Raw genomic sequence first — 27,767 nt, 5'->3', positions numbered from 1 at the left:
TTTTTAAATACTGAAATCTTTACTATCTGTAGTTATTCTTGTTTCATTCTTTCTTTATTTGAATATTTTTTAGTTGTTTTCTAGAATTTTCGTCTGTCTTGTTAACCTTTACATTTCTAATTTTTTAAATTAAAAAGTACTTATTATTTCCTACCAGTATCTTCAGTTTTCCTCCTTTCTTGTTTCAGTATTGATCAATTGCACTTAGTACATTTATTTTTGATAATTCTTACATTCTGATAAATATATTTAAAGCTATACTTTTTCTAAATACTGATTTTTAGCTACATGTTACAATTTTTTACATTTAGGATGCCATTGTCCTTTAGATGTAATTTCTCTTGGGATTTCCTCTTTTTTTTTTTTTTTAAGATCTTATTTATTTATTTGAGAGAGAGAGAGAATGAGCAGGGGTGAGGGGCAGAGAGAGAGAGAGAAGCAGAATCCCTGCTGAGCAGGAAGCCCGATGACGTAGGGCTCGATCCCAGGCCTCGGAGATCATGACCTGAGCCGAAGGCAGATGCTTAACTGACTGAACAGGCACCCCAAGATTTTCTCTTTAATACTAGAATGATTTAGTGATATATTTTACTTTCCAGACATATGTAGCTTTATTTTGTTATCCTTTTGTTACCAGATTTTAATTTTATCACATTCTGGTCAGAAAACATATTCCATATGATAGCTATTTAGAATTTTCAAGACTTCTTTTGTAGCTTAATTCATAAATAATTTTGTTTAAATAGTCCTCATGCATGCAAAAATTTTGCACACATATTTTGTGCTTGACTATGAAATGTATATGCTTTTCATTTATGTAAATATGATTAATAATAGAAATATACTTTCTTCTCTGTAGCATGGCTTAGATTTTTGTCTGTTTGATCTACTAATTCTGAAGAGCATACGTTAAAATCACAAACTACAGTTATTTTTTTCCTTCCTATAATTCTGTCAGTTGTGGTTTCATATATTTTAAATCTTTGATATCAGCTGCATATATGTTCGGGATTGTTACAACTTTGTGATTTATTGTAACATCTGTCTTGTCCCTTATGATGCATTTTACCCCAAATTTTATTTTCTCTGATAGTAAAACTTCAGCACTGCCTTTCTCTTGCATCATGTTTGCTTCACAACATCTATTTTTTCTATCTTTGTTTTTAGCGATTGCATAGCCTTTTGTTCAAATATGTTTCCTTTAGCCAACCTATTCTTAAATCTTATTCCTCACTACTCTGGGAGTCTTTGTCAGTTAATTCATGAGTTTAACCCACTTACATTTACTTGAATCACTTTAATATTAGAACTTAGAGTTGCCACCTTATTTTATATTTTATATTTACTTGTTTCTTTTTTTATCTTTTACCTACTTGCCATTAGATATATCAAATTTTCATCTGCTGCTTAAAAGTTATACATTTTCATTCTGTCATTCTAGAGATTACACATGAATAACTTTGACTCAGTCTTAGGTATTTTCCCCTAGGAACACAGAATGCAGAACAATGGCTATGTCTACCATTTAACAAAATAATAGCTATAGCATACTCTCATCTGCCTTTCATCCCCTCTTCAGTTTTTTAGATATACTTATAGTTATGCCTTTTAGAAAATAATTAGTTCTATCTCACCTATACTTCTTCCTAACTCTAATGCGATTTCAGCGCTGTCCTGATGTTAATTCAGAAACATCATTTTGGTGCTACTACTTTATCACATGGCACCAAAGTTTAAGTTAGTGTCCAGGATGTCTAAACTTTAGGAGAATGGAATAGATTGTCCCTGATTTACTCCAGATGCAGGTTTACCCAGGCACACGCATAAGATGAAAGATTAATTAGATTGCTTTCTCCCATTCCTGGTTACAGACACTTGCCTGCTTCAAGTACTAATTTTTTCCAAGCATATCTAGAAACACCTATGTGCTATCTCTTAAGAATTTCTTACAAATTTTTTTGTTAATTGATGAATGAGACTTTTTTTTTTTTTCCTTTTTGGCACCTCCAGAGTTGCATTCAGGAAAGGCAGTAAATAGTTTCTGTGAGTGTGTGATGTATTGCACTGGCTGTTTGCCCCTACCTAATTCAGTCATTTTATCTTTATTTTTTTATTCATTCCATCATTCTGTTATCCTTTGGAATGTTTGATTTCTCTTATTCTAACTTATGGCAATAAATGCTTAATTTACTGTAATACTTTATTGTTTAAACATGAAAGCACTTAAAACTATGAATCTCTGTTTAGCTAAGTCTTTGGCAACATCTTTGAGTTTCAGTATTCATTCTTCTTGTCACCATTTTACAAATAGTCTATATTTTTCATCTTTAAATGTTTTTATTTTCTCTTTGACTTGGAAACAGTTGAGGAAACAGTTTTTAATTTGTAACTTTTATTATTAATGTTTTGTTACATTGTGGTCAGATAATATTGTCTATAAGTTTTGATTTTTTTTAAAGTGGTGCTCTATTATAGATTAATATGGGTATTTGTGATAAAAGTGATATTATGTGTTTTGCACCTTCCGTAATCCTTATCATTTTTCCTTTAACCTACTGAACTGAGACCCGTATAGTAAAATTACACCTCATTTTGTGCCTAGTAGCTTTGATTATCCATTTTAATGTTATGTTGAAAGCATATAAAATATGACTTAAAGATTTTTTATCTTTAAATATTCTTTGTTGGTAATAATCTGACTTCTACTTTTGTTTGTAGTTGCTGGATAAACACACTTTTGTAAACATGTGTATGTACCTGCTTTTATAATGTAAATTTAATTTAAGTACTTTGTTTTATTGTAAATTTTGAAAATATTATCTTGGAGCTCCTTTAGTACAAAACTTTAGCAACTTAAGTTTATTGTTATAATTATTCAGAGTTTAATTTATCTCAGAGGGGGTATAGCTCAGTGGTAGAGCATTTGACTGCAGAGTTTAATTTATCTCATCTCATTTTATGCTTTATGTTTATTGATTTTTGGTAAGGATTATCTTTAAGTTTTTAAAAACTCTTTTTTGTTTCTGTAATTTTCAAAATTAAGAACAAAGCAATACCATGTGGATGTTCTAAAACAATATCATTTGAATCTTTTTGATAAATCTTGGTTTCTAAGACAGGATTGTTGTTAAAATATAATTGTTACATTTTCAGGTAGCTTTATAATACTATGTGCAATAAATAGTTAGACTCTTGGCTTACTCAGTTTCAACTGTTATTCTCTCCACATCAGAATTTCTCATTTCTCAGAGTATATCCTTAAGTAATTTATTAAGTACTCATGGAGGTTATAGCTTTCATGGGCTTCCTATACTGAGAATGGGAAAATCTAATTTTCATATCATAGGAATAATAATTAGTTGGGTTTAATATTTTGATTCACAACATTTTTTTCCTGACAGTCTGGTAGGACAGGCTTCGCTGTTTTGAACTAGGTGCATACTGTAAAGAAAAAGTGTAATGCCAACCTGACATTTGGATACTTGTATTATTTTAGTCCTGTATTTTATATTTTTATCACAATTTCTTCAAGTAGGCCTCCTTTCATTGAGTTTTTTTTTTTCTTTTAATTTACTTTCCTTGTTTTATGCTTGTGTTTTGGTTTGGTTTTAGTTAATATTTTCTTCAGTTTCTGTTATTTTTTTCTCTGTTGCTGTTTCTTTTCTGGAAACACTTTGTCTTCTGTATTAATTATCTTATTCATATTTTCTTTTCTATTTTTTCTATCTGAGGTTGTTCTCAAATGTGTCCTCTCATATCAATGATTCAGTTTTCTGTAGTGTTAATATGCTTTTAACTTCAAATTCATTTATGCTTTTTAGCACCTCTAACATGATTTAATTCCCTTAAAACATTTTTAGTTTCCCTACTCTCTATCCATTCTTTGTGCTCCTTCACGTTCTATCCCGGTAGTCCAGAGAGTTACCTTAAAGTATTTTTACTTATGGGATACCTCACTTTCCCAGTTTACTTATTTGAGTTTTCAAGTTGATATTCTCTTTACCTTCACTTAAAATATTTAGTAACGGGCTCAGTTTTGCCTTTTTCTCCTGTATTTATCTGGAAATGAGGCAAAAACTTGTTTGTATAGTCAGCTGTCATCCACTTCTTAAACTTTGCATCGCATTTCTAGCCTCACATTGGGAGGACATATCTGTGTGCTTTGCTTCCTTTGTGGTTGCTGTTTTCTGGTGGTCTATCACCTAGTGCAGTTCTCTGCGTGTAGGTGAGATACTTCCAAATCTTGCACTCAGTTCTCGAAGTTAAAGGAAAAAAAAAAAAAAAGATTATTCCCTGCTCTCAAAACCTTTACTATGACCACCTATATCTATATTGCTCCACTTTGGGGTCTGGAGCTCAAAGTGTGCAGTGTGCACTATTCAGCCACCTTCCTGCACTCTTTTCCTATTCTGGTAGTTGCTTTCTGAATGAATGTGGAATCCTGAGAGAGTTGGAGAACCTGGTTTGAGGACAGTTCCTGGGAAAGACAGTAGAGGTTGCCCAGCTTTCTCACTGGATAGACTTGGGATCTCCAGCAGTCATTGAGGTTGGACAAACCATCCCTCTCTCTTTGGAGTGAAGCTTGGATGCTTTCCTTAATTCAACTTTGTGACTCTTTCATATTCTAGTAACAGGTGTTAAGTTTAGTGTCCATTTGAACTTGTGTGTTTTTTTTTTTTTTTTTTTAAGATTTTATTTATTTTTTCAACAGAGAGAGACACAGCGAGAGAGGGAACACAAACAGGGGGAGTGGGAGAGAGAGAAGCAGGCTCCCTGCCAAGCAGGGAGCCTGATATGGGGCTCGATCCCAGGACCCTGGGATCATGACCTGAGCCGAAGGCAGACGCCCAACAACTGAGCCACCCAGGAGCCCCGAGTTTTTGTTTTTTTTTTTTAAATGTGACTGGAAATTTAGTGGGGAAAAGGAAGAGGCTGAATCAGAAACTGCTGGTCAGGAGACATTTAAACCAGTTGTCTAATGTTTCCCTTCACGCTCCTCCACAGTGGTCATGGGGGTCTTGAGGGAAAAAATGGGAGTCTAAAAACTGTGCTATTTTACTTCACTTAAGTCATAGAAAATGCATGAAAAATTATCTAGAGAAAGTTGTAAATGCCTCAGATAATACTATAAAGTTATCTCTCTATGGAACTTTCCATTAACATGTAGAGAAGCTATAAAATAGTTTATCTAAAATAGTGTACTTAGCAGCAAACAGGTATTTCTTTAAAAAAGAAACTGTAATTACATGCTTTCACCTACATCCATTTTCATCTACATCATTAATAACTAGTTTATGAATACCTACTTGGAGAGTGACCTTGTTGTAGCTCACCCTAGCCTACATATGCTGCAATTAGTGGTACCATTCAGATTAGATTATTATACTATTCAATCACCCAACTTCAGCTAATTTTGCATAAACTATTCCCTGAGAAAAACACTTGGTAGTGTAAAGATTGGTAGCATATATAAAGCTTTGAGCAGAAATTATAAAGGAATATGACATAGCTTCATTTTAACAGCACCTGGGTATAGGCAAAAACAGCTCTGATTCCTTCATTTGTGGTGCCTCCCCTGTCATAGGTAAGACAAACTTCAATCAAATAATCACAAAGATAATTATAAAAAGTTTGATTCCAATGCTGAACCCACTTTATAAAGTTCTATGCAAATATCATTTATTATTTCCCTTGTAAAGTAAGAACAGAGAAGGTTGCTCTTATCTGATTGTAAGATCTCTAGCACTAGAGAGCTCTTAAAATCTTTGCTGCAAAGATAGTATTTTGCACTTTCTAAAGAAAAATGTTTTCCATTCTTGCACAGGACAGGTAAAGAAAGTGTAGAAGTTCAGTCTTGCCATTTCTGTTTCTGCATAAGGATGTTTCTATTTCTAGCACAGTTATATTTGGATTGTATTGATTCAGTGATAGGGTACATGTTCTGTATTCATCTTTTGAAAGAAATAAACAAAATGTACACGGCCAGTACACCTGCCGAGTGTTATGTAAGAGCTGCTGTTCTCTGTAGGAGGCACGTGTTTACTTGTGCTGTGATCCCAGGGTGGACATCTTTGGCATTCACGTTAAAAGATGACAGAAGAGATGAGATTGGTCTTTTAAGTTAAGACACTGACCTGCAATCCTTAACCTTTTCTTTTTATTTATATCCTCTCTTCCTAAGTATTCTCTCTAAATCTAGATTTTCTGAAGCCCAGAAATTCCAACAGGTGTTTTAGGCTCGGTTTCTATGAACGAGTCCTGTTGACTCCCTGCCCCTACAGTCAGCCTGACCAATCTCAGGTGGTGATGTGCAAACCCTTGATCTCTCCCTTGGAAGGGTTATTAAACACCTGGAGCGAGAATTGCTCTAGAATAAGAAAACACGACCTTTCACCAGCTGTGCTTCTGCTGTCAAGTCACTTCACCTCTTTGAAAAGCAATTTTCTCTTCCTTTCTCTGTGAAATCGAGGTATCTCGGTCTCATCCTGCCCATATGCCAAAGTGGGAGGTAAGACAAACAGGCCAGAGCCTAAGGGTCATCTGACCCGGCTGTGGGAATAAAAGATTAATCAAGCCATCCAGCAGCAGGTTCCCTGTGATGTTTCTCTCGGGGCGATCTAGGAACTTCTCTCAAAAGGTGGTCTTTATTAATCTCCTAAAGTAAGTGTTTTGAAGGTAGGTTCTGTGTCATGTGACGAGCACAGCACAGTGTCATTCGGTAAATGCAAGTTGAATAATGAGGGAGCTATTTCTTCCTAACTTCCACGAATAATAACAGTAGCTGATGGAGCGCCATTTTGTATTTAGTGTCAGAACACTCAGAGACTACCAGAAGTGATCCATGGTTTCCAGGAGGAGTAATACTTCCTCATCCAGGAAGTCACAACGATGATATAAGGCTCAAGAGTTTTTGTGGGGATTAGCTGATTTAGGAGCATGGTGAAGAGAGGTAGGGAGAGTCAGACCTGAGATATTTTCCACTGCAGCACGTGCTTCCACTGGGAACTTGAAGAAGCCATGTAACTTGTCTGGGCCTCTGTCCCCGTCTGAACAATGAGGTGGACTGTGTCTGTCTGCCTTCTCTCACAGACTCATTTGCAATGATAAAGGAGATGATAAAAAAGATGAAGCGTCCTACAAATGTAAGATATTTAGTGGAAGGAACCGTGGACTGAAGTGTTCAAAACCTGGCTCTGACACTTATTAGCTCTGCAGCATGCACTACTGAAACAGTTTCTTCCTACGTAAAATGAAGGTTCGATTAGTTTATTTTATTTTATTTATTTATTTATTTTTAAGATTTTATTTATTTATTTGAGAGAGAGAGTGAGAGAGAGAGCACAAGAGGGGGGAGCGGGAGAGGGAGAAGCAGACTCCCTGCCGAGCAGGGAGCCCGATGCGGGACTCGATCCTGGGACTCCAGGATCATGACCTGAACCGAAGGCAGTCGCTTAACCAACTGAGCCACCCAGGCGCCCTCGATTAGTTTATTTTTGATACTTTTCCTGTTAATAGAGATGGGTTTGTAGAAATTCTCTTAATGTGCATTTTTTTTTTTTTTAAAGATTTTTTATTTATTTATTTGAGAGAGAGAATGAGAGAGAGAGAGAGAGCACAAGAGGGGGGAGCGGGAGAGGGAGAAGCAGACCTCCCGCCGAGCGGGGAGCCCGATGTGGGACTCGATGTGGGACTCGATCCCGGGACTCCAGGATCATGACCTGAGCCGAAGGCAGTCGCTTAACCAACTGAGCCACCCAGGCGCCCCTCTTAATGTGCATTTAAAATAATTACATGTCTTGTCATTTTAGGCCTTGGGAATTCTAAGAAAACATTGAGCTAAAACTTTTGTCCGTCTCCTAAATAATGTCTGGGTTGACAGACCTCAGTCTGTTTTCCTATATCCACAGAATTTGGCTGTACTTAGTAGCACTCCAAGCTTTTATCAGTGCCCTGCCTTCACCACTAATGAGTTCCACTGTCTTCTGTTACCCATTTTGGTGGGAGGGGAGGGTGGGATACCTGGAGATCAACCTGGCAGTTTCAGTTTTACCTGGGTTTGCCCCGCACATCAGTGGATTAATCTATATATGTCTTCATAGGAATAAACATGCTCACTTGAGACAGGAATTTCTAGACTCTGCAACCATGACAACCATCTCCAGGCTTTTCATTTCGTAAATGTCACACCTGTAGTATTTGCAAGGGCCTTGGAGTTCTTCCCATCCAGGTCTCTCATTTTTCGTATGGGCAGCTGGGGCCCGGAGAAGCAGCTTGCTGTCGGTCACAGTGATCCGCACAAAGACAATCCCACGTCCCAGCAAAGCTGCATGCCATGTACTTGGTTCCCTGCAGTTGAAGGGAGTCGGCCACGAGAAAATCAAATCTGGCACTTCCCCATGGTTGCAGCGTTCGTCGTAAAATCTGCCCTTTTGGTTTCTTGCTACTCTTCAAATAGAAGCAGAGGTGTTTGTTTTATTTCAGGTGTGACATTTTACAGAATTTAGCACTCTTGACTAAGAAGTGTGCTGGTGGTAATTACGTTTGAGTTCTTCAGATCATTCTTGTCTTAGTCTGGGCTAACTTTAAATGGCTTATTCTGTGCTAGCCGCTTGTGCTAAAAGCTTTACATGGGTTATCTCATTTAATCTTCCAGTAAAGAAGGTTATGACCTATGAGGAACTGCATTGTACAAGTGAGCAAAGTGAAGTTAAGAGAGGTTCGGTGATTTTCCAACGTCATGGAGTCCGTTCATGGTAGGCCTGAGATGAATTCAGTCTAGCTTTACACTTGGCCGTGGTAGAAAGATCACGGAGTCACTCTTCTTGTCAGTAACAATCCCAGATACTTCCGAATCACCTAGGCACATAGATTTGCTGGATGCCCGAGTGTGTGCGCACCGAAGTATAAGATCTCCACAGAAAATAATTCCCGACAGCCTAGATGTGTGCATGTGTACATGGGTATATTTATATATATAACGTAGCATGTCTAATATCCAAGTATCTTGCCATTTTCAGTTTATTAGGTTTCTGTTGGTGGAGGAGATGAGCACTGGTATTTATTAGAAGGGGAAAGAGTCATCCTTTCTCCTCATAGCATCTTGCCCATAGCAGCTCTTCAATAAATGCCTATTGACTCAATCCTTATTTTCTAAGGAAAATGGCACTGGATCAGGAACCAGAAGCTCTAGGTTCTAGTCGTGGTTTTAACAGCAATTCACTGTAACAACTAAGCCAAGTCAGTTTTCATCTACGTGCCCTAGTTTTTCACATCTTCAAGGGAGGCCAGAAATGCCAGGATTGGTAATTCTGCAAGTAACATGTTCACTGTAGGGCTCAGAGCTGGAGTTATACATACACTTGGTCATTTGAGCATGTCAGGCCGGGTTGCCTGGCAGTGTCAGATCCTGAGAGATTCATCCAGACTAGGGCTTTGTTGGTAAGCTCAGACCTCATCAGGGAGGTGGAAGGGAGTTGCCATGAATTTGGAGCAGCACTTGCCCGGCACATTGTTGCTCTGAGCAACCAAGTAGGTAGGTTAAGCGTTGTACCACTAAGGCTATGGAGACAAACCGAGAGAGCCAGGGCTGCCTGTTAGGGGCCTCATAAAGGAATGACAGCCGCACAGAGACTCCTTCCTGTCCAGAGACTGTTAGAACTCAGGAGCCCCTGTGAATCAGTGAAGGTGGAAGGAGCAAGGTCCACATTGGCGAGACTGCAGGAGTGTGCAGATCAGGAAGTGGTAAAGAAAGAGAAATGATGAGAGTGGGGCAGAATCAAATTTAAAAGTTTCAAGAATCCCCCCCCGCCCCACCACCACCTCAGGACCGAGAGCAGTAGCAGAGCTGTAGCAGTGTGACCACAGGGCCTTAATCATAACAGGAGACCCGACAGCATGCAGGAGCGAGCATCCCTCTCCATCCTTCCCCTGTGCCCCAGCTAGCTGGCTGAAAACCAGGGAAAAGCAAGTCATAAACCAAAGATCGCTGAGCTTTGTGAGGTGTCCTGACCTCCAAGGTGCACGTTTCTATCCTCCCATCAACTGACTCAGTTTTTCTGGTAAGAAAACCTTAGACTCATTTGATCATAGCAATATTAGACATTCGCAGCCCTCTTTTGTACAATTCTAAATCCAAAATGCTCTGAAAACAGTTTGTTTAAAATAATTTTGTGGCAAACTCATTTGGTGGGAAACCAGACCAAAACAGACAGGATGCTATTTATAGTCTCTATTATTTACCTCACTTAGTGGGAAATACGTATGTTTGGTGGCAAAAATACTCGTGTATTTGATCACAGAGTGCCTCCATGGACCAAGCTGTGGGTAATAGGCAATTTATGGAAAATGCATCTCCCTGCCTTTCTGAAATTGGAAGAATTCTGAATTCTAAAGACATCTGGCCCCAAGGATTTCAGAGAAGAGACTTTCAACCCGCAGACTGTTTTCTGTAAATATTGGTGCATTTCTTTATCCCTGGAGGAAATGAATGTTTCGTTTGTTCTTCTCACCCTTACAGAGAAAACAAAGTGGGGGGAGGGGAGAAGTCAGACAAATGGAAACGGCGGCTCGCGTGCTAATAAACTGCAGCCAAAGCTTTTGGGGGCTAGGTCCTCCATAGGAGTCGATTTGCGGGGGGGACAGGAATCCGGATCTGTACCTTTCCTGCAATTAAAAACAACAACAACAACAACCACCACCGATGTCGCTGTGGAACTGCAGCATCCTGGTCTTCCGTCTGGCAGCTGCCGGAGCTGCGGAGGAGCTGCTCGGCCTTCGGTGCGTGGGACTCGCGGAACCATAGCGCCATCTTTCTTCCAGATTCGGAATCGGATCTCCGCGCTGCCCCGGGCCCGCTTGCCTGCCCGAACCGGGCGGTCCACAAGGCTCTCGGCTCTGCAACAGTTTCCTGACTCTCAAACCGTAGAGGAAGAGCTGCAGAGAGGGCTAGAAAATGTGTTGTCTTTAGTCCCCGAGAAATTAAATTCGTAACCTAATCCGTTAGGGAGTGTGGGCCATAGACCCCGTGTTTCATTAGTGTGCACCTAGTGAGTCATTTTACACACTAGACATTTTAATTTACAACCTGCTGCATTGCAGCACTTTCCTGGGCCGTCTGCTATGTGATAAGGTATTCTTCTAGCCGCCAAGGCTTCCAAAATATAGATACACTTTCTTAGTTCAGATTTTTTTCTTTCTTTTCAATTTCCAGTTGCAAATCAAACATGCAGTTACAGAAGCAGAGATTCAAAAATTGAAGACCAAGGTAAGCACCATTAAATGGTGTTTGAATTGTACTTTTTAAACTTCGGACGCTATGAATAAATTCAACCCTAGGACTAAAGGATTTGTTCCTATGCATTTGAAAGAGTACAAATGTGAGAGGTTCATTCCCACTGTTAGATAAGTAGACAGACCTGCCCGTGAGACACATGCCCCTAGGGGGTAAGCACCACCATACTCCCTCAGTGAAAATAGCACGGCGTTTTAAAAATACATATTTACATATTTGCACATATGTGGCCAGTTCCCTCTGAGAGTTCCTCAAAAATTAAATAATGTTAATGGTTCTAGGATCCGAATTATGTTTTGACCACTAATTATGCTGTTATTATACAAGCTATTACGCTGTATCTCTTTCTCTTTATTTATCTTACTTTAAATAGGTTTATTCATTTACTTATTTTTAAATTCTTCATCAGAAACAATGTATTTTAATGTAGCACATTAATACGTTTTCATAGAAAAAAATTCCAATTTCTAATAATTAAATATTATGAAATTTAATATGATATGTGAATAATTGATTTTAGATGCCAGATGCTACTGGAAATTTTTAGACAAGTTTAGTTTGCATTATTAAAATTTGTGGAAAAAAAACAAGTCTTGATAAAAGGGGAGTATGTATTTTTAGTTTATATATGAAATAATACAAGATTCGAAAGGGCATGTTTAGTTGGTAAATTACAAGGTACTTGTAAATTCCTAGAATTGTGTCTAGGTTTATCAAATATGTAATTTCAAGGATTTAAAAATATTTTTTGAATTACTTTAAAAATAATATTCTTTATTGTTTTTGTGGTCTTTTAAAAACTAAGACATAATTTCTGCCTCCACCACTAATGATCTGTTTTCCTGTTCACATTGAACACTTATTTTGGTTTTTCCATGTGTTTTAAATGGAGATGAATTAGCAGGGCTGTTTTGGTTAAATGGTATTCTCAGCTAATAACTCTGTAGCTCTTAAGCCAAAACATGTCTATACATCATTCATGGTGTCAGCCAAGCTCTGTGAATAATCATTTTTAAATTAGTAGTGGTTGGTAAATAAACAACTTGAATACAAAACATTGCTTAATAAAAGATGCAGGAAAAACCTAGTCTTGTTTTAAATTGCTATTGTTTCTTAGCACAGAACGGAAGAATAGATTTTTTTTAATTGTTGGTTATAACCAGGGAGAAAGATTCCCCTGTGGATTGTAAGTGCTTTAACAAAGCTTATGTTAGACCAAAAACATTTAATTTAGAAAATCCTATAAATTAGTATTTTGTATTTTTCTCTTTATTATATTGGCATGTAATAGCTATAGTAGCTTACTTTATTGTGACACTTTATATCCATGTTGGTAATAGAATTCCTAATTTTGAAATGTTTTTTATTTTTTTACTTTGTAATCTGTTTTGTCAATGTATTTAGTTTAAAATATACATTAAAAGATACATATATATTTATTTGCTGAATGTGGTATGGTTTGGGGATGTCTTCGATTTTGAAAATTGTTAGTTTATAATGACTGCATCCTTTTGAACTTGAAAGGAAGCATGTGAACTAGATGAAGCACTAGTTTAAAGGTCCATTAGTGTGAATAAATGACCTTTGACCCCTTACCTAAAGGATCAGCCTTGAATTTCCGTAGAAATAAGGCGGTCGGAGTAGTATACTATCTATTCCTAAGAGTCTCTGGAAGCAGAAACACAGGAAGCTGCCTTTTTGTTCCATCAGAGGGATTTAAAATAAGTCAGCAATGATTTATATTTTTACTTACACTATCTTTTACACTTTTATGCAAATTGAAGTTTATAAGGCTCTGGAAATTCAGAACAGTGCCAGCAAAATAATGAGCTACAGACTATGTTCATGTCAGTTGAAATAAAGGATGTAATCATATTATTAAAAGGGATAAAAAACAAAGTAAAAATAACTAACATTTATCAGATTATGCCCACGGAGCTGTTCCAGGCATGCTGTTGTGTTACATCACAATTCCATCTTATAGAGAATATACCTGAGTCTTGGAGAGCTTCAATTACTTGCCCAAGGTTTAAAGGCCACTAATGGTAGAGCTGGGCTTCAACTCTAAACTGAATGACTCCAGAGACCCCTTCTTAACTATTAGGCCAAACTGTGCTTCTGCCCCTCTCTCCTTCCCAGTGTGCCTCTCCCCCTTCCACTTTTCAATTAGTTTTTTTACATCTAATTATATGTAGGAAAAACGTCTAAAAGAAGGTACATTGAAGTTCATCGGGTAGAATCCAGTCAAACTCTAAAACAGTATGTACTGCTCACAGAGTTTCAAACCACATGGTGCAATGGAAGGATCATGGGAGGGGAAATCAAATCCAGGTTTTATTATTTCTCAGATGTGTGACCTCGGTTGGACAAAGCACTTCCTTTTTCAAGGCTTCCATTTCGTAATCTCTGAAATGCTGAAAATAAGTCTTACTCTTCTCATCTCAAGGTTCTAGATGATTGAGTCTAGGTGACAATGGAACTTGATTTAAAACATGCTATAAAAACATGACGGATTTTGCTGCAGAATACCCAGACTATCCTTGCCTTGACATTTGCTTTATCCAGCTGCAAGCAGCAGAAAATGAGAAAGTGAGGTGGGAGCTAGAAAAAACCCAACTCCAACAGAACATAGAAGAGAATAAAGAGAGAATGCTGAAGTTGGAGAGCTACTGGATTGAGGCTCAGACCTTATGCCACACAGTGAACGAGCACCTCAAGGAGACTCAGAGCCAGTATCAGGCCTTGGAGAAGAAATACAACAAGGCAAAGAAATTGATCAAGGATTTTCAACAAAAGTAAGCAGCTTCTAATGACTAAGGAATAGTTGTGTGCATCTAAAGAAGTCTTGTATCCAGTGATGTTGGAACATCTAACAGAATAGAAAAAATAATCTTGGTGATCCTTTAAGCATTCAGACATTCAGTTTTGGAAATCACTTCTATCATTTTTTCATGTGAGATTATATTTGGTTTATTTTACAGTTCTTGGCTGTTGGTTACCCCCTGGTTTCTTTTTGATAGCCAGTCATTCCTAGTAACTATGAAAACATGTAAATCTCTGTCCTTTTGGGAACAGCTCTGAGTAGGAAGCAAGAAGCCCAGTCGAAGGCACGCAGAATGACTGACCATTGCAAAGCAGCAGCTGGGGCCTTGTGGAGGCTGCCTCTATCTCTGTTCTTAGAATCAGGGACTGCAGAACTTTCCCACCTCAGATAGTGTAAATCTCGACTAGCAAGACCCCTGCCCTCCCATTTTCCGTTGCTCAGCTGTTGAGAGAATCACCAGGGGCTCAGTTCACTGCGGTGAGAGAGTCCAGCAGCACACTCTGCTTTTGAATCTCATCAGCTCTTTCCACACGAGTGCTGCTTTGCTTCCCTCTGTTGGATTTTGGTGTAATTTCAGGGAGATGGTTACTGGATTTTTTTCATCAGGTACCTCTGGCCAGCCAGAACAATAGAGTCGTGCCCGACCACTTCTGGTCTTCCAGGCCAAGCCTTAGAAGCTAAGCGTATGTGTAAGATTCACGATGTCTCTGTTACTTCCTATCACAGAAATAATATTTTTCATACTTAAAGTAGACTGCTATAAAATATTTATTGTGAAAAAGGGGAAATTACTCTTTGTGGTCCTGAATCCAGTACATCGCTATTTTAACTCTTCCAGCCAAAAATGTCATACCTAATTGTATTTCATGTGATAACTTCTATAGTAAATGTTGCCAGAGTTGCAGGTTGTATTCCAGGCTCTCAAAATGGAGATATTTTCTCCTTCTTCCCATATTATCCTCTGGTGTGTAAGCGACGGCTCCCCCTCAGTGTTTCTGACCTGCCCAGTCCTTTGCCGCTGTCATTCGTAGAAAGCAAATTATAATTATCTTCTGTAAACTCTTACCATCCAGTCCCATCAGTTTAGGAAGTATGACTTTATAAATATGGCATTATGACTGTGTGACATGTAGTCATTTCCACTAAATCAGCCAAGGTGGGTCGTTAGTTCAGTAGCTTCTCTCTAGACCTGTATGGGTGCCCTAGAATCAGGAGGTAACAAACGAAAACCCCAGTAAGCAGAATCCAAGCATTCTTCTTTAATTTCCAATCCATTAAAATGTTTTATTTGCTTTCGTTACTAAACAGCTTTCTTCTAACTGTGATTGAGTCTTGTTTATTTAAATAGCTGCCCAGTTATTTGTCCCACTGTGCAGTTTATTGCTTCAGATAAGAACTTTCACATGTTTCTTAGTTACTGAGTATTTGATGCCATCAGATCTTTTATTTTTTTCTTAAGAGAACTTGATTTCATCAAGAGACAGGAAGCAGAAAGAAAGAAAATAGAAGATTTGGAAAAAGCTCATCTTGTGGAAGTTCAAGGTCTGCAAGTACGGGTGAGTTATGTGCTCAAAACCACTAAGTAATAGGATGGTTTTGCTGAGTACTTAGAGAGGAGTGCTGGCTTAGAGTTTTATGGATGGATTTTTTTTTTTCCCCCTTAGATTAGAGATTTGGAAGCTGAGGTGTTCAGACTACTGAAGCAAAATGGGACTCAAGTTAACAATAACAACAACATCTTTGAAAGAAGAACATCTCTTGGTGACGTCTCTAAAGGAGATACCATGGAGAATTTGGATGTCAAGCAGACATCGTGTCAAGATGGCCTAAGTCAAGGTTTGTTTAAACCAACCACAAAAATTGTTTCCAATGACTATAAAATTTGGCCTCACATTCTTCTTTTTCTTACCCAGAGATTTAAAAGTTGAGACAACCTTCCTGCCATGAGAAAGAGGAAAAGGCTTATCAAAATAAAAACCCATCATTTGGCTCTTGTTTTATCAAAAACCAGTGCCTTGATGAAAGGAAATAACAAAATTGCAACTTAAGCCAAATATTTTTAAGTCATCATAATATTGATAGACTTAATGAACTACCTTAAAAATATAAGTAAATAAACTACCTTACCATGATAGTTCATCCCATCTAGGGTGAGCTACTACTTATGTATTAATAAGTAAATCTTGCAACTTTTAAGTCATTAGAATGAAAATCTTTTTCCTAACATTAGAAGGCTGACTCCCTACTTCTAGCACTTGGAATTCATTGAGTTAAGAAGTTCTGTATAGTTTTGTGCTCTTACCTTGGTGTCCTCTCTATACTTCTCAGTCTTTCCTGTCAAAGAGCAAATAAGACCAAAACCCTGGAAACATTTGCAATCGTGAATGTTTGTCTTATTTTATGCACCAGCCATAAAACGGTCACTTGTTTTCTCACACAAACACACATCCATACAGAGGTTGTGTGTATATGAATGTGAATGAATGTTTTAATATCTATAGTATATTTATAAATTAGAAAATATATAAGAGTTTATAAAGATAAATACACAGGAGGATATAAAACCTTTGGTTTCATCTTTTGAAGTTTTTACCTAATAGTTCCCGGAAAAAGGGAAAGGAAAAGAATGTTGTGAAGCAACACCAGACAACTCACAAGTGGTGATCTGACAATGCAGGGAAACTGTTCACTAATGAGCAACCGGTTTAGTTCTCTGATGATCTTTCTCACATATTGAAATGTCTCCAATGAGACTTCTCTTGATACACAAGTGTTCATATCATATCATTAACTTTTAGAACTGCGCTGTTAACCATTAAAAAAAAAAGTATTGGAAATCTTCATTTAACATTAAAGTGCGATCTAGAAATTCGAGACCATTTACTACATTTATATCCTTTTGCTGGGCTTTCCCTTAATAAAATATAATGTGTAAATAATGCCCCCTGGGTAGCTTAGAGAGTAGTGTTTAGCACCAGCATATCCACTAACTGAAGAGCTGTGTGTCTTCAGGAAGGTCATTTAGCATCTCTGGATTGGTTTTACTATGTATAATATAAAAATACTAACACTTCTGTTTTCTCCATACTAACGGGTGTTTTGAGGTTATGTGACTTGGTCACTGAGGTGAATAAAAGCTTTTATAGGATTATAATTTTTATATCTGAAACTCCAGAAGATTGATTTCTAAAGAAAAAGGTCGGAAAAAAAAAAAATCTATGTTTTTTTCACCTTTTTGACTATTTTCATTCCATTAAGTTAATTGTAGTTTATAATAAATAAGTGTTTCTGCTGTGACATGCACCAAGTATGATCAGTAGCCAGTGGCCTTCCAATGTTCAGTTCATTTCTGTTCATTTATTTCCATTCAGAAATCTGTATCTTGTCAAACATATAATTAATGGTATTTATTAAATTATGGGACTACAGAAGATCAACAAACTCTACTATTAACATGCTGATTTGGATCAAAACCTTGTATTTCTTCTGAACCCTTTTCCTATTCTACACCCTCCGTTTTGCCACATAATTATCAGTTTCCCTAGCAACACTGTCGGCTCACAGTGAGATGCAGAGACTACTAATTCTTACTGAAACCAATCCATGCTTGTGCAGTGGAGGTAGAATCAGTCATCTTAGACATTTGTAGCATACATATCAAGCGGTGCTCTCCCAGTTTTGCTGCCGAGGACAGTCAGTGATAAATCTCCTTGAATTTCAATTGCTTGATCACATAAACTAAAATGGCTTGGTCAGTAGCTAGATAGGAATGCTCTGGAAAGCACTTTTCTAAATTGATCCTTTTCTTCTGTTGCTAGGGAACGCTGAAGTCCTAGAGGTTTAGAAAAGGAAGTAAAACTGAGGACCAAACACAGGCCATTCGGCACTTCAAGATCCCTCCCACTCCCCCCACCCCCCCACACACATACCTTTTTGCAACAGGATGAGTAGAGCAGTTGCCTTCAGTCCTGCTAGTTTCTGCCCCTTAAATGCAGTACCCCTTCCCCCCACTTCCTGTGGACTGTCCAATTCTGACTTGCTTTCTGAGCACTGGAGTGTTATTATTGATAGGATGAGTGAGTGGTTTAGCAGATCTTTAGGCCTTGAGGCAGCCCAGTGAAGCAAAAGGATTATCAATTAAAGTCAACGAAAAACTATGTTAGAATGAAATACTGAAAGAAAGAGAAAGGAAGGAGGGAATGAAGGAGGCAGAAAGGGAGGAGGAGGAAAGGAAGAGCCTGCAAGCAGTCATTTCTTCGCAGGGAGTCATGTTCTTCTAAGAATGAGCTTCCCAGCTGAGGAGGGATTAATTACTTGACTCTCGGTATTTAATTATTATTATAAGTTTTCAGAGTGATAAAATTATTTTTCAAACCATGCAGAAATTTACCACAGTTACAGTTCTATTTGAACACTGTTTGTGTGGTTCTCTCTGTAAACCAAGCCTACTCAAGTATCTCATTAAAATTTTGGTAGATTATACAAATCCATTACTTAATATGCTCTAATACACTTTTCTTATCCTAGTACATAAAGCAAACATAACAATTTTTTTCACCAGGAGCCATGGCAGACCCTTATTAAGGATTATTACTAAATTATTAAGAGTTATTAATTAGCACTTACTATTTATTAAATAAGGCACATTGTTTTACCTGTGGTCCAGGATGTGAAAAGTAATTATTTTGCCCTCCTGCCATGTTTTTTGTTGTCATTTCTTAGTGTCTGAGTAGTGCTGGTCTATGTAAGAGTTCTCTATCCGATATCCAGGGGCCCTAAGTGACTAGAAATGTCTGTGACTGCCCAGGTTTTTAAGTCATGATTAGAATAAGAGCAGAGAACAGGTTAGAGAGATCTTGGAAGAAAAGGGTTATAGTCTTAGTTTGATTAGATTCCCTGGAAAACTCACTTGAAAAACATGAGCTTCCTGCACTTCACATATTCCAGGATCCTTAAGATGATACTGTTTTTGGCTTCGAATATTTTAAACGCTCTTGTGAAAGGTTCTGCATATCCATAGAAATAATGAAAGAAAAACTAGGACTAATTGGTAGAAGTTACATATGAAGGCAGATTATCATTATCCTGCCTCAAGAGGTTAGAAGTAAATTTATGATACCTTTAGACAAGTGTTTTGAACACTGAAAGTCTGGTGCCACACTGATTTGTAAGAGGAAGGATGGCTTCTAGGTAGAAAGAACAGTGTTTGTCCCTGCCAGCTGTATAACAAGGCATGTCATTTGTAGGATAAAGGGTGAGGAAGATGAATGGTTTGGTAGAAGACAAATATATAGATGAGATAAACATTTTAAGAGATGAGAGGGAGTTTGAAGAAGAGGGAAAAAATGAATAAAATTAGAATAATTTCTTTTCTGATTCATATACCTTATGTTAAAGGTATGCTTCAGGGTATTCTTGGAGTAAAAGTAGGCTTTGAATGCCCAAGAAGAAGTCATGACTATTTCTGTAAGCACTGTGATTCATTAATAGTTTTGAGGCATAACAGGAACTGGGTCACTTGTAGGTTTGTAAAAGTAGTTCAAGTATCCCCATGAAGTTCGGGTGTTATTACCAAATCCTTCTTCTTTCTCACACCTATCTACTCAGCTAGTGTGCCACTAGTTAGAAAACAGTGAATGTTATCTTCCCTAAAGTGTGAACATGAAGGTTTATATAAACCCTTTTATTCTTAGTTCCTTTAGTTACTTACTATTCCTTAGCTCTAACAAGAACTGAGCCAGAAAAAAAAAAGACTAAAGGTGCAAGATGGCAGATTGTAGGAAAGTCTAGACTTTCAGCATAAATTGTATCTAGAATTAATTACTCAAACCTGGGTGTCTTTAAAATATATATATATATATATTTCTTAGCTACTTTCCAGGTAACTTAAGAATATTCTGGAGAAAGGAGCATAAGGATATGAAAATAATACCTTCTTGCTTCCTCTCCTTTCCCTTACACTTTTTCCACAAAATGGTTTGGTTGTTATGATAAAGCTTTAGATTTCCTAAAAGTTGATCCCTAAGATGGTAGTCTGCACCTGAATCCTAAACCCAGCATGCTTGGTCAGAAACCCAGGATTTGTGGACATTTCAGTGAAACTCAGCCTGCTTAGATATTTAAGCCAGCCAATTCTCTGATCATCAGGTCATATCCACATGTATTTGCTTGTTGTGACCCAGTTGTTAGCTTACTGGTTTGCATGAAATCTGATTTCTCTGAATTAAATCACTTCTTTGAAATTTACTCTGATTTCAATAAAGTCTTTATCAGGAAGAGCGAAGGTAAGTAACCAACTGCCGTTAAGGGTATCTACCTTTTTTATCTATATGTTTTTATCCTTATACTTCATTCACTCATATATTATCTAGAAGTAATTTGGAGAGATGCCTTCATATGACAGGATTGGGTAAATTGATTGTGGCAAGATAAGAAAGAACAATGAGGATGAGTACAGAATGGAGCCAGAAATAATGCTGCAGGTATATATACCATGCTTACAGTATTTCTGAAGCAAGGCCTTTAATTTGTCTCTAAGCTTCCTAGTTGCCAAAGGAAATAGAAACCCTTGTTCATTACATTATTCACAGTGTCCATAAGATAAAAGAACAAACCATCTGCTTAAAAGAAGTACAACTAGTGGCACAAATATTTGCATGATTTGGAGAAAACAAGGAAATCCACTGATGATTGTCTTATTAGGACATTTTCACATAGTGACCCTCAGTGTAGACTAATGGCATCACACAAATATGTAATGTAGTGTTCAGTAAAACCAATTTAAATTATTGAGGAGAGGATAGATAAGACACGATGTACTCAGCTATCTGTTGATCTAGTTTGGTGCTCGGGTGCTCTTTCATGTATATCAGGTTAAATTTGTTAACCATGTTCAAAACTTCTAGAATGTGTTACTGAGAGAGAGGTGTTTAAAAAAAGTCTCACCCTGTAATTGTGGAGTTTTCTGTTTCTTCTTTTGGTTTTGTCAGTTTTTGCTTTATGTGTTTGAGGTGATGTTAATAGGCACATACAGTTTAGAATTGTCATATCTTCTTGGTAGATTGACCTTTGATCATCAGAGAATGTTTCTATTTTTAGCAATTCACCTTTAATATCTGCCTTGTCTGATATTTGAAGAGCTATATCAGCTTTCTTTTGGTTAGTGTTTGTATGGTATATAATTTTCTTTTACTATAAATTTTCTCTGTCTTTTGTACCAGTATATAGGTGTTTATTTTTTATTACAATCTCTCAGTCTTTTTAATTTTTCCCAATTCTTTATTTTTAAGATGCATTTAGAAAGTTCTTATTTAACTTATTTACTGATATGTTGAGTTTAAACCTAAGCTCTTACTATTTGTTTCTAATCTAACAAACAAAAACCTTTGTTCTTTTTATCTGCTTTCTTGCTTTCTTTTGGATTAATCAAGTGGGGATTTTTTTTTCTAATTTACTTTTTTCTGTGTTAACTTTTATTCTTCTGTTTTTGGATACCTACAGATATAATTAAGAATATTTGCAGAAAAGAATGGACTGAATATACATTCATGTACTTCCCATTCAACTGTATAAAAAGAATTTCTTTTTTTTAATCTTTAGACAACTTTATTGGCATGATTAAAAACATTTTTATTAGATGATGACAGAATATGTAAACATGAAAAAATATTGGTGGCTCTACCTTATAACCAATATTTTAAATTTGAATATTTGATATTTGCCAGTGTATTGCCAGTTCCTTCCTTATTTTATTAAAAACAATCCATTTATTGGTTCCATGTGAAATCATAACAATTATTTTTGGGGGGAAATGAGTCCCTACTGCAATTGAATATAAAAAAAAAATCTTTTTTAAAGATTTTATTTATTTGAGAGAGAGAGCACACAAGCAGAGGGAGGGGCAGAAGGAGAGGGAGAGAGAGAATCCCAAGCAGACTCCATGCTAAGCATGGAGCCCGATGTGGGGCTCGATCTCACGACCCTTAGGTGATGACCTGAGCCAAAATCAAGAGTCAGATGCTTAACCAACTAACCACCTACATGCCCCTAGTTTCATAACACCTGAAACTAAGATATCACTGTATGTTAATTATACTAGAATTAAAGAAAATTCTTCTGTAACTGGAGTGTGACCTGTGTCACTGAGTAAAGAGTTAATAAAAATCCTCAAAAAGTTGGGGTTTGGGTTTTTTAAAATTCTTTTTATACATGACATGTCTTGTAATCCTTAATTGCTTTTAATAAATATTTAGTGGCAATATATTGGAGGTTATACACCTTGGCAAATGCCTCGAGTATGGTTTTCTGTATAACTAATTGAGTACAGATCTGTATATTTAACAAACAGTTAAGCTGCAGATGGGGTTAATACATTTGTGTAAGATTGAAGCTGTCTAACACAGTCGTGTTCTGGAATCAAGTTCGTCTTTTACTCTGAGGTGAGCAGAGTGACACCCATTAGCTGGCCAGGATTCTCTTCCTTAAAAAATAAATAAATAGGGATGCCTGGGTGGCTCAGTTGGTTAAGCGGCTGCCTTCGGCTCAGGTCATGATCCCAGGCTCCTGGGATCGAGTCCCACATCGGGCTCCTTGCTCAGCGGGGAGCCTGCTTCTCCTTCTGCCTGCCACTCCCCCTGCTTGTGCTCTCTCTTTCTCTCTCTGACAAATAAATAAAATCTTCTAAAAATAAATAAATAAATAAAACAAAACAAAAAACTTGCTTATTCACAGAGATAAATACTGAATCCAGAAATGCATTTTACATACATTTATATATATAACCTATATAATATCATAACCAACTTGTGTCTATACAAGGAACCCAAAGTTGGTTTAACATTCAAAAACTCATATAATTCATATATTAACTAGAGGAATAATCTATATAATCATCTCATTAGATGAAGACAAACATTTAATGAAGTTAAACACTTACTCATGATAAAAAGTTTATTAGAAATACAAAAGTTTATTAAACTAGAACTTTCTTTTTTTTTTAAACTAGAACTTTCTTAACTTGATATGTGAAGCAAACAAGTCTATCAAACATCATAGTAAGTGGGGAAATGCTAAAATCAAGAACTTCCTTTAAAATTAAGAATATTGTTAACATTTCACCACTTAATGTGCTATAACCACTTCTATTCAGTGTTTTTCTTGAGGTCCTAGCAAGTACCAGACAAGCAAAAGAAATAAAAAATATAAGGAATAAAAAAGAAAGTAGCAAATTTGTTACTATTCACTGATAATAAAATTGAATACATAAAAAAAAAAACTTCAAGAATACAGATTATTAGAATTAATAAGAGTTTAGCAGGATGGATGGCTCCAAGAATCATTAGACATCAGTTAGTTGTAACAAACAGAAAATGTCATTTTTGTACAAGCGATTTATAATAGCAACAAAAAATATAAGATAGCCAGTATGAATTTAGCAAAAGAAGCTCAAGAGCCATGGTAAGATACTCAAGAAGACCTATATAAATTGGTAGAGGTAGGAAGCCTCAGTATTACAAAAATGCCATAACACCAATTTTTTTAAATTTTATTTTATTATGTTATGTTTACCACCATACATTACATCATTAGTTTTTGATGGAGTGTTCCATGATTCATTGTTTGCGTATAACACCCAGTGCTCCATTCAATATGTGCCCTCTTTAATACCCAACACCAGGCTAACCCATCCCCCACCCCTCCCCTCTAGAACCCTCAGTTTGTTTCTCAGAATCCATAGTCTCTCGTGGTTCGTCTCCCCCTCCGATTTGCCCCCCTTCATTTTTCCCTTCCTACTATCTTCCTTTTTTTTTTTTTTTTTTTAACAGGTAATGTATTATTTGTTTCAGAGGTACAGGTCTGTGATTCATCAGTGTTACACAATTCACAGTGCTCACCATAGCACATACCCTCCCCAATGTCTATCACCCAGCCACCCTATCCCTCCCACCCCCCACCACTCCAGCAACCCTCAGTTTGTCTCCTGAGATTAAGAATTCCTCATATCAGTGAGAACATATGATACATGTCTTTCTCTGATTGACTTATTTTACTTAGCATAATACCCTCTAGTTCCATCCACGTCGTTGCAAATGGCAAGATTTCGGGTTTTTTGATGGCTGCATAATATTCCATTGTATATATGTACCACATCTTCTTTATACATTTATCTGTTGATGGACATCTTGGCTCTTTCCATAGTTCGGCTATTGTGGACATTGCTGCTATAAACATTGGGGTGCACGTGCCCCTTCAGATCACTACATTTGTATCTTTGGGGTAAATACCCAATAGTGCAACTGCTGGGTCGTAGGGTAGCTCTATTTTCAACTTTTTGAGGAACCTCCATACTGTTTTCCAGAGTGGCTGCACCAGCTTGCATTCCCAACAGTGTAGGAAGGTTCCCCTTTCTCCGCCTCCTCGCCAACATCTGTTGTTTCCTGACTTGTTAATTTTAGCCATTCTGACTGGTGTGAGGTGGTATCTCATTGAGGTTTTGATTTGGATTTCCCTGAAGGGCATGCCAAAAATTTGAGAGAAGGTATTTGCAGCCCATTTAACTAAGAAAAAAGATTGTTTTCCAGAATATACTAAGAACACAACTAACTTAATAGAAAAATGGACAAACACATAAGCAGTCAGTTCACCAAAAAAAGGAAAACCTAGAGCTTGGTAAACATAAGTAAACATTCAGCCTCATCAGTAAAAATAAAGTGATTTGCAGGTATAAAGTTTCACAGTAATATGTGATAGCCAGCATGAAGGAAAACTCATACAGCTATTTTGCTAAAGCAATTTGGTATTATCCAGTAAAATGGAAGATATGAAAATTCTGTGGCCCACCAAGTTTACTTCTACATGTGTATATGCTTCTGGAAGTTCTTGTAAATGTGTACCAAAAGACATGTTCAAACATGCACAGCAATATTGTTCATAAGAATTGCAGAAAAAAGTGAATTAATCCTAGTCATACCTTTCTACATAATGTTGAGCAAACAAAATGACAATTTGCAGAATATTGAATATAGTTCATTACCATATATAAACTCAAAAAGCAAGCAGAATTTATATTGTTTAAGGACAGTTTTGTGAATAAATAGGAGAAAAAATAGGGGCTGCAACTAGAAATGAGGCATAGAGAGGGCTTCAAAAGTACCAATTTTATTTTTTAGGTTTGATGGTAGGAACATTGGGTGTCTTTTTCCTTCTTTTTCTATATGACTTACATATATGGTATAATTTTTGTATAAATAAAAATATTAAAATAGACATTTTTAAGTAGCTTAATTGAAAGATAAGAATGAGGAAAATCACAAAAGACTTTTGGGGGCTTATCATACTTAAGATTTAATAAGGGGAGGAAAGTCAACACCAAGAGACATTTACATCAGTAAGGAGGTTCCTGAGGTCACGGGCCTCCTCCAAGAAATCATTTTCTGCTGAGGCTGTAAGCATGTGTTGTCTTTGTCCTTTTTGCCTTTCCCTGGGCCCTCAATGTTAGTGGCGCTTTTCAGATACCTGTGGATATGAAGCCAGCCTAGACCCCTACCACCACGTCTGATTTATTTCCTGATGGAGTCTGAGAGTACATTAAGCATTCACTTTTAGCACTGGAACCCAGAATTTTAAAATAAGGTTAAAGGCATGATTAAAGCCAGAATTCATTAAATGGAAAGTCATTAAAAGGAAAGTGAATGCTTGCACTATATTATCAAGAGTGTCTTATACAAGAGCATTAGATACAGAGCAGTGGGGTAATTATTCCATGGTGTCACATTGTTTCGTTCTAAATTGGGGCAGGAGAGAATTCTGGAGTGGATTCAGCTTGTTTTTATCATGTATACAGATATAATTTCTTGGTAAACTTTCATCATTTTCATTTTTCCTGAACAAATTATTTGCAGCAACTTTTAATCCCCAATAAATAATTTTGACCATGAAATATTATTGAATTGCACTAATTAAAGGGTGAACATTCCCGGTAAATCACAATGGAAATTTTTAATGAACAAGCCAAATGAATGAGAAATCAATACTTATTGATTGTTTTCTGGCATATCATTAGAGCCAAAATCTGTTCTCTTACTCAAAAAGCAAAGCACCTAAATTGCCTGCCTAGTTTTGTGCAAGTTGTGCATCTGTCTTTGTGTAAGTCATTAAGACTTTTGTTGCCAAATCAACGAGGCATTCAGAAGGAGGTATTCAGTTGCAAAATGACAACTCTTCTTGGTTCCTGGTTCTCACTGCCTCTTTGTAAGTTCACAGAAGTCACCAGACCTTCAGTCCTACTGAGGTATGCATTAGTACTAGAAGATACCTAAAGTTGTTTTGATAGAAAACAAGCTATTTTGTCAGAATGAGCTTAAGCTTAGTAGTTCTTTGTCCACTTTAGGAAAAGGGGGCTGCTTTATATTTTATTTTGACTTTTAAATTTTGTTTGCTGGGAATTGAACTATAAGGTAGATTATGATCTGAAGTAAAGACAATTTTTTTTTTTTTAAGATTTTATTTATTTATTTGAGAAAGAGAGTGCGCAAGCAGAGGGGTGGGGCAGAGGGGGAGGGAGAGGAAGAGACAGAATCCTAAGCAGACTCCACACTGAGTGCAGAGCCCGCTGCGGGGCTGGATCCCAAGACCATAAGATCATGACCTGAGCCAAAACCAAGAGGCAGAGGCTCAACCAACTGAGCCACCCATGTGCCCTGCTAGTAAAGACCATTTTAACCTGAATGTGTGGGATATAGCTCCTTTTCAAGGAAACTTTACAAGATAGCTATGTTCTGAAGTGTTTCTTATATTTTAGAGATAATGCTCGGGTTCACCATGAAATTCTAATTACACAGATTGGGAGATGCTGTATAGTTAGGTTAAGGTAAAATTGACTAAAAGAACAGGCTGGGAAATCAGGATGGGAGGATACAAAAGAAGATGATGCACGAGTGGTTTCTAAGTGCAGTGCATGTTGGTAGGTTCCTGTAAATTTTTTAGGGTGGAGCTCAGATTTCACACCATCCACCAGCCAAGAGGGAAATATGATCAATCATGGTGTCACGGCCTCTTTAAAATTAAAACCAAACAATGAACAGCTATTTCTGGAATTAGGACTAGAAAATTATCTTGTGTGTATGGTTCTGAACAATGTTCCAACCATATTGTTTCAGTAGTTATGAGATCCTTAGGGTTTTTTCTGTGAATGCAGGACACTAATATCAAGTTATGACTGAATCCCAGTGGACATGAAGTAATGTTCTACTTCAATACTTCACACTAATTAAGTCTCTGAGAACCCATAGGAAATGCCATGTATTAGAAAACTTAAGAAACATAGAACTTGGGTTCTGTGAGTTTTGCCTGTGAGTTTTGTGATGACAGTAAGGCCTTAAGAGTACCCAAAAAGTCATTCAGATATTTATTTTGGTATTATAATTAATGTTTGATTTATTCAAGCTACATTATCAAAAGCCTAGTTTTTAAATTTGATTTGCAAATCACTGTTAAGGGATCTTTGAATAATATTTAGTTCCTATTTACAAACTTAGCTAATTAGCACCTACAAACATTTTAAATTGCATTTATAAATTCGTTACGTTTGACTTCCTTTTTAAATACTGTTTTTAGTGACTGACAGTCTTTGCAAGTACTTAAGAAATTCTCATG

The 27,767-nt window shown here is 36.9% G+C and overlaps 1 protein-coding gene across 12 annotated transcripts in view; it reads left to right on the top strand.

Annotated features, from left to right (window-relative positions):
• PPP1R9A (protein phosphatase 1 regulatory subunit 9A) overlaps window positions 1-27,767 on the top strand; it is a 297,335-nt gene that overhangs the window by 230,451 nt on the left and 39,117 nt on the right. For all 12 annotated transcript variants that reach the window (XM_032402107.1, XM_032402108.1, XM_032402118.1 and 9 more), the window contains 4 exons: window positions 11,210-11,263; window positions 13,856-14,085; window positions 15,574-15,670; window positions 15,779-15,950. In XM_032402107.1, the coding sequence (XP_032257998.1) occupies window positions 11,210-11,263; window positions 13,856-14,085; window positions 15,574-15,670; window positions 15,779-15,950 (553 nt within the window). The remainder of the gene's footprint in view (window positions 1-11,209; window positions 11,264-13,855; window positions 14,086-15,573; window positions 15,671-15,778; window positions 15,951-27,767) is intronic.

Source organism: Phoca vitulina, unplaced genomic scaffold (assembly GCF_004348235.1).
Source record: "Phoca vitulina isolate PV1807 unplaced genomic scaffold, GSC_HSeal_1.0 scaffold4, whole genome shotgun sequence".
In the NCBI taxonomy this organism is placed as follows: Eukaryota; Metazoa; Chordata; class Mammalia; order Carnivora; family Phocidae; genus Phoca; species Phoca vitulina.
This window is presented reverse-complemented; position numbering and strand designations above follow the sequence as displayed.